Source organism: Mustela nivalis (genome assembly GCF_964662115.1).
Source record: "Mustela nivalis genome assembly, chromosome: 7".
Taxonomy (NCBI): Eukaryota; Metazoa; Chordata; class Mammalia; order Carnivora; family Mustelidae; genus Mustela; species Mustela nivalis.
Window position 1 is genome coordinate 68,440,727 of NC_139026.1, and position 13,383 is coordinate 68,454,109.

Here is a 13,383-nt window from a genome sequence, read left to right on the forward strand (position 1 = left end):
CATAGCATAAAAGATGATATAAATATGCCCAGTCCTCTTATTGGGATGCTCATCCTTAGGATCTAAACGCTCTGCTAGAAGAAAGCCAGGGAGTCACAGGTATTTCCAGCTAGGGCCTCAGCTGAGGTCCTGTCCAACAGTAGTACCAACCAACCATGTGATATACAAATGGGTAGCCTTCGGATGACTCAAGCCTCCAGCCTTCACACCATTCCAACTATTGCCCAGTGGAGCGAAGAAGAAATGCTCCTGCTGAGCCTTACCCACATCACACATTTGTTAGCAAAACAAGTGCTGTCACTCAAGCCACAAATTTTTGGGGTGGTTTGCAATAGGTAATGGAAACAGATTTTGGCACCAGTCTGATGTGTGAAAGAAAAGTTAATGATGAGTTCAAGACTAAATATTCCTGTCCAGCTGCTTTTTTCCAAGTCTAAAGAAGTCAGGGAAGATTTTAGACCAGAATTTTTCAGAGACAACATTGGAAGTGACTAAAACCAACTTCTTTATATAATCTCACGTTATCCCTCTTCATTTATTCCCTATTTGTTCTTTACTAATAAAGATTATTATTGTGTAGATTGTAATCTATTTAGGATGACATCTTTCTCCCATGTTCTTCCTGAATTATTTAAGCAATTTTGACATTGCCCAAGGTATTTATTTATTAAAGAGGGGGGGAAAAACCAATCTTTCAAATAAAGTCCTAGCAGACTGAGTTTTGACATGAAAATTGCTAAGACTCAGTCAGTAGCCACACTGAGAAAAGATCCCAGGTCTTTCCTGCTGTCAACAGCATTTTAACCTTCAATGACACAGTCTCTTCACTACAAAGATAATGTTGAGAGTCTGTAAATACCTCTTCTGGAACACTTGTGTTGAATGGGTCACGACTGGGAGATCCCGTGACTGGTGTAGATGATACACTTTTCTCCAGGTCACTAAAACCCTGCGCATCCAGCAAAGTGGAGACGGAACCAGAAGTGAGCAGACCGTCAAAGTCGCCATCTTGGTCTAGGAAAAGGAGAAAAATGGCAGCTTTTCATTTACATTTCACTTTTGGAGGAAGAATACCAACTGAATATAAACATTTTTCCCATCCTCAAAAATCAAAAGTGAGTTTCCTTTGAAATCCTTAGAAAAATAACAAGAGGACCTCTAGGAGAAATGTTAAACTATGAGCACCTGGAGCCTGAGGGTGGTATTAATAGCTATTACCACAGACTCACAGCCTTGAAATCAGAAGTTCATTTAGTCCAACAACCTTCCCTAATTTTGTTTCAGAATTTGGGGCTTTACAAATTTCAGTTCAGAAACAACCAAGCTGGGGAGGAGTCAAGATGGCGGAGAAGTAGCAAGCTGAGACTGCTTCAGCTAGCCAGAGATCAGCTAGATAGCTTATCTAAAGATTGCAAACACCTGAAAATCCATGTGCAGATCGAAGAGAAGAAGAACAGCAATTCTGGAAACAGAAAAACAACCACTTTCTGAAAGGTAGGACCGGCGGAGAAGTGAATCCAAAGCGACGGGAAGATAGACCCCGGGGGAGGGGCCGGCTCCCGGCAAGCAGCGGAGCAAGCGCGCACAAAATCAGGACTTTTAAAAGTCTGTTCCGCTGAGGGACATCGCTCCAGAGGCTAAACCGGGGGGGCGAAGCCCACGCGGGGTCAGCGTGGCCTCAGGTCCCGCAGGGTCACAGAAGGATCGGGGGTGTCTGAGTGTCGCAGAGCTTGCGGGTATTGGAACGGGAGAGCCAGCTACAGAGACAGAGCGGACAATAGGCTCACAGCTCAGTGTTACCTTGAACCGGTCGCAGGCTCGGTGAGCTCGGAGCGCAGCTGGAGGTCAGGCAGACGGGAGTAACTGGGCGCTGTTCTCTGGGGCCCTGGGCTCTCGGCTCCTCCGGGCCTGAGACCAGGAGGCCGCCATTTGTATTCCCGTCCTCCGGAACTCAACGGAAAGCGCTCAGGGAACAAAAGCTCCTGAAAGCAAACCCGAGCGGATTACTCACCCCGGCCCCGGGTAAGGGTGCTGTAATTCCGCCTGGGGCAAAGACACTTGAGAATCACTACAACAGGCCCCTCCCCCAGAAGATCAACAAGAAATCCAGCCGAGACCAAGTTCACCTACCAAGGAGTGCGGTTTCAATACCAAGGAGAGCAGCAGAATTCCAGAGGAGGAGAAAGCCAAGCACGGAACTCATGGTTTTTTCCTGTGATTTTTTTTTAGTCTTGCAGTTAATTTAATTTTTTCTTTTTCATTTTTTTTTTTCCTTCTCGCCTTCGGGTAAATTTTTTTTTTTAACTGTTACCTTTTTCTTTTTTAACAGTTTATCTAATATATATATTTTTTTCTTTTTTACATATTTCTTAGGTGTTTTCTTTTTTAAAAAATTCTTTTCTTTTTAATTTCTTTTTTCTTTTTTTTTCTTTCTTCCTTTTTGAACCTCTTTTTATCCCCCTTTCTCCCCACTCACGATATTGGATCTCTTCTAATTTGGTTAAAGCATATTTTCCTGGGGTTGTTGCCACCCTTTTAGTATTTTACTTGCCCCTTCATTTACTCTTATCTGGACAAAATCACAAGACGTAAAAATACAACACAAAAAAAAGAACAAGAGGCAGTACCGAAGGCTAAGGACCTAATCAATACAGACATCGGTAATATGTCAGATCTAGAGTTCAGAATGACAATTCTCAAGGTTCTAGCCGGGCTCGAAAAAGGCATGGAAGATATTAGAGAAACCCTCTCGAGAGATAGAAAAGCCCTTTCTGGAGAAATAAAAGAACTAAAATCTAACCAAGTTGAAATCAAAAAAGCTATTAATGAGGTGCAATCAAAAATGGAGGCTCTCACTGCTAGGATAAATGAGGCAGAAGAAAGAATTAGTGATATAGAAGACCAAATGACAGAGAATAAAGAAGCTGAGCAAAAGTGGGACAAACAGCCACTGGACCACGAGGGGAGAATCCGAGAGATAAGTGACACCATAAGATGAAACAACATTAGAATAATTGGGATTCCAGAAGAAGAAGAAAGAGAGAGGGGAGCAGAAGGTATACTGGAGAGAATTATTGGGGAGAATTTCCCCAATATGGCAAAGGGAATGAGCATCAAAATTCAGGAGGTTCAGAGAACGCCCCTCAAAATCAATAAGAATAGGCCCACACCCCGTCACCTAATAGTAAAATTTACAAGTCTCAGTGACAAAGAGAAAATCCTGAAAGCAGCCTGGGAAAAGAAGTCTGTAACATACAAAGGTAAAAATATTAGATTGGCAGCTGACTTATCCACAGAGACCTGGCAGGCCAGAAAGAGCTGGCATGATATTTTCAGAGCACTAAACGAGAAAAACATGCAGCCAAGAATACTATATCCAGCTAGGCTATCATTGAAAATAGAAGGAGATATTAAAAGCTTCCAACACAAACAAAAACTGAAAGAATTTGCAAATACCAAACCAGCTCTACAGGAAATATTGAAAGGGGTCCTCTAAGCAAAGAGAGAGCCTACAAGTGGTAGATCAGAAAGGAACAGAGACCATATACAGTAACAGTCACCTTACAGGCAATACAATGGCACTAAATTCATATCTCTCAATAGTAACCCTGAATGTGAATGGGCTAAATGCCCCTGTCAAAAGACACAGGGTATCAGAATGGATAAAAAACAAAACCCATCTATATGTTGCCTCCAAGAAACTCATTTTAAGCCCGAAGACACCTCCAGATTTAAAGTGAGGGGGTGGAAAAGAATTTACCATGCTAATGGACATCAGAAGAAAGCAGGAGTGGCAATCCTTAGATCAATTAGATTTTAAGCCAAAGACTATAATAAGAGATGAGGAAGGACACTATATCATACTCAAAGGGTCTGTCCAACAAGAAGATTTAACAATTTTAAATATCTATGCCCCCAATGTGGGAGCAGCCAACTATATAAACCAATTAATAACAAAATCAAAGAAACACATCCACAATAATACAATAATAGTAGGGGACTTTAACACTCCCCTCACTGAAATGGACAGATCATCCAAGCAAAAGATCAGCAAGGAAATAAAGGCCTTAAACGACACACTGGACCAGATGGACATCACAGATATATTCAGAATATTTCATCCCAAAGCAACAGAATACGCATTCTTCTCTAGTGCAAATGGAACATTCTCCAGAATAGATCACATCCTCGGTCCTAAATCAGGACTCAACCGGTATCAAAAGATTGGGATCATTCCCTGCATATTTTCAGACCACAATGCTCTAAAGCTAGAACTCAACCACAAAAGGAAGTTTGGACGGGACGCCTGGGTGGCTCAGTTGGTTAAGCAGCTGCCTTCGGCTCAGGTCATGATCCCAGCGTCCTGGGATCGAGTCCCACATCGGGCTCCTTGCTCAGCAGGGAGCCTGCTTCTCCCTCTGCCTCTGCCTGCCATTCTGTCTGCCTGTGCTCGCTCTCTCCCCCTCTCTCTTTCTGATAAATAAATAAAATCTTTAAAAAAAAAAAAAAAAAAAAGGAAGTTTGGAAAGAACCCCAATACATGGAGACTAAACAGTATCCTTCTAAAGAATGAATGGGTCAACTGGGAAATTAAAGAAGAATTGAAAAAAATCATGGAAACAAATGATAATGAAAATACAACGGTTCAAAATCTGTGGGACACAACAAAGGCAGTCCTGAGAGGAAAATATATAGCGGTACAAGCCTTTCTCAAGAAACAAGAAAGGTCTCAGGTACACAACCTAACCCTACACCTAAAGGAGCTGGAGAAAGAACAAGAAAGAAACCCTAAGCCCAGCAGGAGAAGAGAAATCATAAAGATCAGAGCAGAAATCAATGAAATAGAAACCAAAAAAACAATAGAACAAATCAACGAAACTAGGAGCTGGTTCTTTGAAAGAATTAATAAATTTGATGAACCCCTGGCCCGACTTACCAAAAAGAAAAGAGAAAGGACCCAAATAAATAAAATCATGAATGAAAGAGGAGAGATCACAACTAACACCAAAGAAATACAAACTATTATAAGAACATACTATGAGCAACTCTACGGCAATAAATTTGACAATCTGGAAGAAATGGATGCATTCCTAGAAACCTATAAACTACCACAACTGAACCAGGAAGAAATAGAAAGCCTGAACAGACCCATAACCAGTAAGGAGATTGAAACAGTCATTAAAAGACTCCAAACAAACAAAAGCCCAGGGCCAGACGGCTTCCCGGGGGAATTCTACCAAACATTTAAAGAAGAACTAATTCCTATTCTCCTGAAACTGTTCCAAAAAATAGAAATGGAAGGAAAACTTCCAAACTCATTTTATGAGGCCAGCATCACCTTGATCCCAAAACCGGACAAGGATCCCACCAAAAAAGAGAGCTATAGACTGATATCCTTGATGAACACAGATGCGAAAATACTCAACAAAATACTAGCCAATAGGATTCAACAGTACATTAAAAAGATTATTCACCACGACCAAGCGGGATTTATCCCAGGGCTGCAAGGTTGGTTCAACATCCGCAAATCAGTCAATGTGATACAACACATCAATAAAAGAAAGAACAAGAACCATATGATACTCTCAATAGATGCTGAAAAAGCATTTGACAAAGTACAGCATCCCTTCCTGATCAAAACTCTTCAAAGTGTAGGGATACAGGGCACATACCTCAATATCATCAAAGCCATCTATGAAAAACCCACCGCAAATATTCTCAATGGAGAAAAACTGAAAGCTTTTCCGCTAAGGTCAGGAACACGGCAGGGATGTCCATTATCACCACTGCTATTCAACATAGTACTAGAGGTCCTAGCCTCAGCAATCAGACAACAAAAGGACATTAAAGGCATCCAAATCGGCAAAGAAGAAGTCAAATTATCACTCTTCGCAGATGATATGATACTATATGTGGAAAACCCAAAAGACTCCACTCCAAAACTGCTAGAACTTATACAGGAATTCAGTAAAGTGTCAGGATATAAAATCCATGCACAGAAATCAGTTGCATTTCTCTACACCAACAGCAAGACAGAAGAAAGAGATATTAAGGAGTCAATCCCATTTACAATTGCATCGAAAACCATAAGATACCTAGGAATAAACCTAACCAAAGAGACACAGAATCTATACTCAGAAAACTATAAAGTACTCATGAAAGAAATTGAGGAAGACACAAAGAAATGGAAAAATGTTCCATGCTCCTGGATTGGAAGAAAAAATATTGTGAAAATGTCTATGCTACCTAAAGCAATCTACACATTTAATGCAATTCCTATCAAAGTACCATCCATCTTTTTCAAAGAAATGGAACAAATAATGCTAAAATTTATATGGAACCAGAAAAGACCTCGAATAGCCAAAGGGATATTGAAAAAGAAAGCCAACGTTGGTGGCATCACAATTCCAGACTTCAAGCTCTATTACAAAGCTGTCATCATCAAGACAGCATGGTACTGGCACAAAAACAGACACATAGATCAATGGAACAGAATAGAGAGCCCAGAAATAGACCCTCAACTCTACAGTCCACTAATCTTCGACAAAGCAGGAAAGAATGTCCAATGGAAAAAAGACAGACTCTTCAATAAATGGTGCTGGGAAAATTGGACAGCCACATGCAGAAAAATGAAATTGGACCATTTCCTTACACCACACACAAAAATAGACTCAAAATGATGAAGGACCTCAATGTGCGAAAGGAATCCATCAGAATCCTTGAGGAGAACACAGGCAGCAACCTCTTCGACCTCTGCCGCAGCAACATCTTCCTAGGAACAACGCCAAAGGCAAGGGAAGCAAGGGAAAAAATGAACTATTGGGATTTCATCAAGATCAAAAGCTTTTGCACAGCAAAGGAAACAGTTAACAAAATCAAAAGACAACTGACAGAATGGGAGAAGATATTTGCAAACGACATATCAGATAAAGGACTAGTGTCCAGAATCTATAAAGAACTTAGCAAACTCAACACCCAAAGAACAAATAATCCAATCAAGAAATGGGCAGATGACATGAACAGACATTTCTGCAAAGAAGACATCCAGATGGCCAACAGACACATGAGAAAGTGCTCCATATCACTCGGCATCAGGGAAATACAAATCAAAACCACAATGAGATATCACCTCACACCAGTCAGAATGGCTAAAATCAACAAGTCAGGAAATGACAGATGCTGGCGAGGATGCGGAGAAAGGGGAACCCTCCTACACTGTTGGTGGGAATGCAAGCTGGTGCAGCCACTCTGGAAAACAGCATGGAGGTTCCTCAAAATGTTGAAAATAGAACTGCCCTATGACCCAGCAATTGCACTATTGGGTATTTACCCTAAAGATACAAATGTAGTGATCCAAAGGGGCACGTGCACCCGAATGTTTATAGCAGCAATGTCCACAATAGCCAAACTATGGAAAGAACCTAGATGTCCATCAACAGATGAATGGATCAAGAAGATGTGGTATATATACACAATGGAATACTATGCAGCCATCCAAAGAAATGAAATCTTGCCATTTGCAACAACATGGATGGAACTAGAGCGTATCATGCTTAGCGAAATAAGTCAAGCAGAGAAAGACAACTATCATATGATCTCCCTGATATGAGGAAGTGGTGATGCAACATGGAGGCTTAAGTGGGTACGAGAAGAATAAATGAAACAAGATGGGATTGGGAGGGAGACAAACCATAAGTGACTCTTAATCTCACAAAACAAACTGAGGGTTGCTGGGGGGAGGGGGTTTGGGAGAAGGGGGTGGGATTATGGACACTGGGGAGGGTATGTGCTTTGGTGAGTGCTGTGAAGTGTGTAAACCTGGTGATTCACAGACCTGTACCCCTTGGGATAAAAATATATGTTTATAAAAAATAAAAAATTAAAAAAAAAAAAAAAAGAAGAAACAACCAAGCGGAGAATATCAGTGGTACAACAAACTAATTCTGAACAGCAACACAGTCACCATGAGAAACTCAATATTCATCATTCATCATTTCTGTGTTCTTATTTTTTTATTAATTTTTAATAAACTAATAATGTATTTTTATCTCCAGAGGTACAGGTCTGTGAATTGCCAGGTTTACACATTTCACAGCACTCACATCATCATTTCTTTGTTCTTAAAGCAAAACAAAACAAAACAAAACAAAACAAAAACCACATACATATAAAGAAGAAAAAACAACAATAGGCAATCTTCTGATTCCTTAAGATGATCCTTCTGTGCCATTTATTTTAAAGAAGAAAGAACAGCCTTATGGACAAATGCAACCACATACCCAGGAAAGCGGCCAACTTTGAGAACTACTTCTACATCTTCAGCAATGAAAAGGATTAGCTGCTGAACAACTATGTCAGATATTCTTTTTTAAAACCAAAAATTGATGCTTAAAACACTATTCTCTGAATAGTACAAAATCCTAAACTCATTTAAAGCTGTTAACTAGACTTACCTTCTTATATTTTTATTAGGCATTTATTCTAAGTTCATTAAAATGTAGGTATTATTCACATTCTCTAAGGACTAAGTAAATACAAATACTAGTTAGAAATCACTGTTTATAAACTATTCATTAGAACAGGACATAATTTTCAATGGTGGTTAAAAACTCCCTCTTTTTAATATACAAATGTCAGTAAGTACATGATAAGATGTCCAATACTTTTCATCATGAGGGACTTGTGATGAGAATACTTAAACACTAAACCAATTAAATCAAAATCATATCAAATGTACAGGATTGTGAAGTTTCAAATACCATACCAAGTGTTGGCAAGTGATACATTGCTGTTGGCAATGTAAAATAATACAACTAACTTTGGAAAAGAAAACGAAAAACAACCTCCTTTTTCTACACATTTTATATGCATTAAAAAAGATGAAAAAAAGTACAGGAGGGGTGCCTGGGTATCTCAGTTGGTTAAGTGTCTCTCTCTCTCTTTTTTTTTTTTTAAGCTTTATTTACTTATTTGAGAGAGAGAGAGCATTGCATGCACGCACAGGCCAGGGGAGGGACAGAAGGAAAGAATCTTCAAGTAGCCTCCACCTGAGTGCAGAGCCAAGGTAAGGCCTGATCTCACGACCCATAAGATCATGAGCTGAGCTGAAAGCAAGAGTCGGACGCTTAACAAACTGAGCCACCCAGGTGCTCCAAACGTCAGACTCCATCTCTGCTCAGGTCTTGATCTCCAGGTCGTGAGTTCAAGCCCTATGTTGGGCTCCATGCTGGTCATGGAGTCTATTTTAAAACAAAACCAGATTAAACAAACAACAACAACAACAAAAAACCCCATGAAACTGACAAAAATGATCATGTCAGTGCAATTATGAAGAATACCTCTTTTCTTGATTTTCTTATGTTTCATAATTATAGAAATTAATGTTTTCCTTTGATTTTTAAATATAAAAACTACAGTATTGAGATTCTATAAAATCAAATACTGTTTTAAATGTTATGACTACAGGGGTGCCTGGGTGGCTCAGTGGGTTGAGCCTCTGCTTTCGGCTCAGGTCATGATCTCAGGGTCCTCTGCTCAGCAGGGAGCCTGCTTTCCCCTCTCTTTCAGCTGCCTCTTTGCCTATTTGTGATCTTTCTCTTTGTCAAATAAATAAATAAAATCTTTAAAAAAAATAAATGTTATGACTATGTAAAAATTAATCACTTGTTAATTTGCAATACTGTCTAAAAAGAGACACTCTCTTGAAGGCAGAGAAAATGCTGAGTGATGAGAATCGCTGTAAGAACACTGACAGAGGTTCATTTGCTTGCTCATTTGGATATTTAAAATTTTAACATACACTAAGTCCTGTGGAAAATAAGATGAAGATCCATTTTTTTTCCCCTCTCAGAAATCCTCGTCTGAAGTAGGATTTTCTTTCTTTTTGAACTCATCGAAATTGAAATTCCAAAATCTGAGTATTTCACAAGTATCTCTGAAAAAATTTATTACTCATGTTTACTTTTAGAGCAAATAACCCCACCTTGCATTGCTAATGAATGAGAAAACTTCCAACGTTCTTAACACTTTTGTTTTAAATGACCCCCAGAGATTTTCCACATTTGAGGATGGCCAACTGAACCATGCACCTATAAAATAATACCACATCAAAAGGCATAACTATTTTATTAAGTTTTTAATTCTGATTAACATACAGTGTAATACTAGTCTCAGGTATACAATATAGTAATTCAAAACTTCCCAACATCACCCTGTGCTCATCCCAACAAGTGCACTCCTTAATCCCCATCAAAGCGTGACTATTTTTACTTAGATGTCTTATGGTTTTGGTTTTATTTTATGTTTTAACTTAACTTAACACATTCAAAGCTGAACACAACCCCCCTTAATCATTTCAGTGCGCCCTCACTAGGCTTCGTTACCTTGGTAAATGGAATCATCACTCCCCCCCCCCCACCCCGGTCGCTTTAGTCAAAAACATCAGTCTTTCTTGATTCTTTCCTCTTCTTCACTCTCATCTAATTCGTCACACCACTGTGTTAGTTCGAACACCAAAATGTGTTTCTAATCAGTACCATTATTAACATTCCATTTGGAATCCTGCAAGAGCCTCTTGACTGGCTTCTCTTCTTCTGATACTGCTCCCTCCTCCCAATATGGTCCATTTGTTACGAAAAATGCCGCAGACTTGTAAAAACCCTTCCGTGGATCCCGCTGGGCTCACAGAGCTGAATGCCTCACATTGCCTGACCTGTCCAACGCTAACTTCTATCTGCTCGGCTCATCTCCTCTCATTCTCCCCCTGATCACTTCCTTCCAGTCAGTCACAACGGTCTTTTTACTACTTAAATACACCGAGCCCATTTTCCCCATAGGCTCTTTTAATAAACAAACAAACAAACAAACAAATAAATGAATGAATAAAATTTACTTATTTATTTTTGAGAGAGAGAGAGAAAGCATAAGCAGGAGGGAAGGGTAGAGGGAGAAGCAGACTGTTTGCTGATCTGGGAGGCCAATGCAGGACTCGATCCCAGGACCCTGGGATCATGACCTGAGCTGAAGGCAGATGCTTAACCCACTGAGCCACCCAGATGCCCCTCCCCACAGGCTCTAGAACACACTGTTCTGTCTAGAATGCTATCTGATGAACTCCACACAGAGGTTCTCCTTGACCAACCAGTCCACAGTATTCTCTTTGGCCTACTCACCAAGAAAGTGTGTGATATTGTTTCCTAATGATATTGTTGAATAAATGAATAAACAAACTATTTTGGAATAATGGATATTCCAGGAAAATGAAAACAAATGTTAAAGTTCATAGCCACTTAAAATCAAGTAAAGTAGAAAAACCTATAGAGCTACAGTACCTTTTTTACCTTGGGTCAGTATCACTGTATCTTGCATCTTCTTGTACCTATTCAGGCACTGTCGAAGATCTTCTATTTTCCGATCCTATTAATAAAATAAATTGTCATCTTTAAACTATGACTTTAAACAGTAAAAGTAATTGCAACACAAAGAATAGGGAGACATGAATTATTTACATTATTCAAGGAATATTTCTAAACTTTAGTAAAACTGGTAATATCTACATTTTACCAGTTTTCCTACGTACATCAGAGATAGAGAAAAAGTACCTCTAAATTTAGAGATCCTATCCTTCAGCTGCCATCTTTAAAAACAAAAACAAAACAAGGTAATAAGATACAAAACAAAAACAAAAACAAAACAAGAAAAAAATCAACTTTAATTATTCTCCTCTCCAACTTATGGGCAGGTCTTGAAAGAAAGGTCTACTACACCTGTTGTCTTTACCTGCTGTCATCAATCATAATCTGGCCTTTCTCTTCTCAAAACACTCAGCCAAAGTTGTACCAATTAGTCATCAGAGTCATCAGAGACTTCACATTTACTAAAAATAAGAGAACTTTTCATCCTTTTTCTAATTTGACCTCTGATACTTGACTGACCCCACTCTTTCCTCCTTTTTCCTTCACTTTTCTTTCCACTCTTTCTTTTCTTCTATTTTGATTTCTTAATCCCTTGACCAGATAGATATTCTACTTCCACTATCTACCCAGCCCAGTCTATAAAATGTTAGTGCTTTAAGATTTTGTCCTTTACCCCCACTCTGGTGGATCCTAAAAAAATGGGCTCCCTAGCTCTTCTCTCACTGGTTTTGGGCCTGGCCATGTGACTTGCTTTGGTCAAAGAGATATCAACAAATGTGGTTAGGGTTTGCCCTCTCTCTCTGCTCCAGGGAACCTTCACTATGTGAAGAAGCACAGGCTAGTCTAATGGAAGACGAGATATCATTTGGAAAAGAGACATCCCAGATGGGCCCAATCTATGCAAGGATGTTAATCACTAGACATGTGAGTCACACCAGCCTAGACCATCCAGCCCCATCCCACCCACCAGCTAACTGCAGAGATCAACAAAGCCAGCCCAGACCAGGAGAACCCCCTAATCAACCATCAGAAGTATGAGAAATAATAAATGTGATTTGTCATGGAGCAAAAGCTAATTTACATATCAACTATAGCTTAGTCTCCGAAAATCTATAATTCTGTATTTTTCCTAAAATGGACTGGGTTCACTCCCTACCCCATCTATAATTATACATTAACCCCCAAATTTAGATTCATTTTCCAACTTTCTATGAGAAATCTCCTTTTAAAAGTCCCATGAGCACATCGAAGTGAATGTCTCTAAAATTAAGCTCATTATTTGCCCCTGGTACTTGAGCTTAGATTCCCTTAACTCTTTGAGGGCACTATCATTCACCTCATTACTCAAACTAGAAACTTGTTCTCAAATCCCCCCCCCAAAAAAAATTACTTCAAAGACTTTTACTTACTCGAGACAAAAAGAGGGTGAGAGTGAGAGAAGAAGAAGCAGGAGGAAGGGGCAGAGGGAGAGGGAGAAGCAGGCTCCCACAGGGAACCTGATGTGGAGCTCAATCCCAGGACCCTGTGGTCGTAACCTGACCGAAGGTAGGTGCTTAACCAACTGAGCCACCCAGGAGCCCTCAAATCCAAAATAAGGTTTTCAGAAACCCTGTCAACCTGTGTAAATGTCAGCTTCATATACCCCTCTACCTTATCTCATTCTGAACTTTCCCAACATGCACTAGGCTGTGCCAAGTCTGGGCTTTTGAGACATGTTTAGTTCATAGATACTCTCCTTAGCAGCTTTTGTTTTCCTGATAAACAACTCTTGCCTTTCCTCAGATTTTGCTCAAATGCAACCTCTTTGAAGCCTTCTGGAACTACTAAAAACTTATGTCAGCGTTGGTGCTCCTAAAGCAGTTTGAATGTCTAGTAAGCCCTCAGTCAACACTGGGAGATTTGTTTGTTATTGATGCTTTTTGAGAGAGAGAAATTAAGACTAAATGAATTTGTGATTACTTTTTTAAAA

At 39.7% G+C, this 13,383-nt stretch overlaps 1 protein-coding gene across 1 annotated transcript in view; it reads right to left on the reverse strand.

Moving 5' to 3' along the window:
* The window catches only part of LOC309868537 (liprin-beta-1-like), a 50,881-nt gene that overhangs the window by 24,986 nt on the left and 12,512 nt on the right, over nt 1-13,383 (reverse strand). The window contains exons 7-8 of the mRNA XM_082738457.1: nt 11,340-11,415; nt 860-1,014 (exon numbers count right to left, since the gene is read on the reverse strand). Coding sequence (XP_082594583.1) covers nt 860-1,014; nt 11,340-11,415 — 231 coding nt within the window. The remainder of the gene's footprint in view (nt 1-859; nt 1,015-11,339; nt 11,416-13,383) is intronic.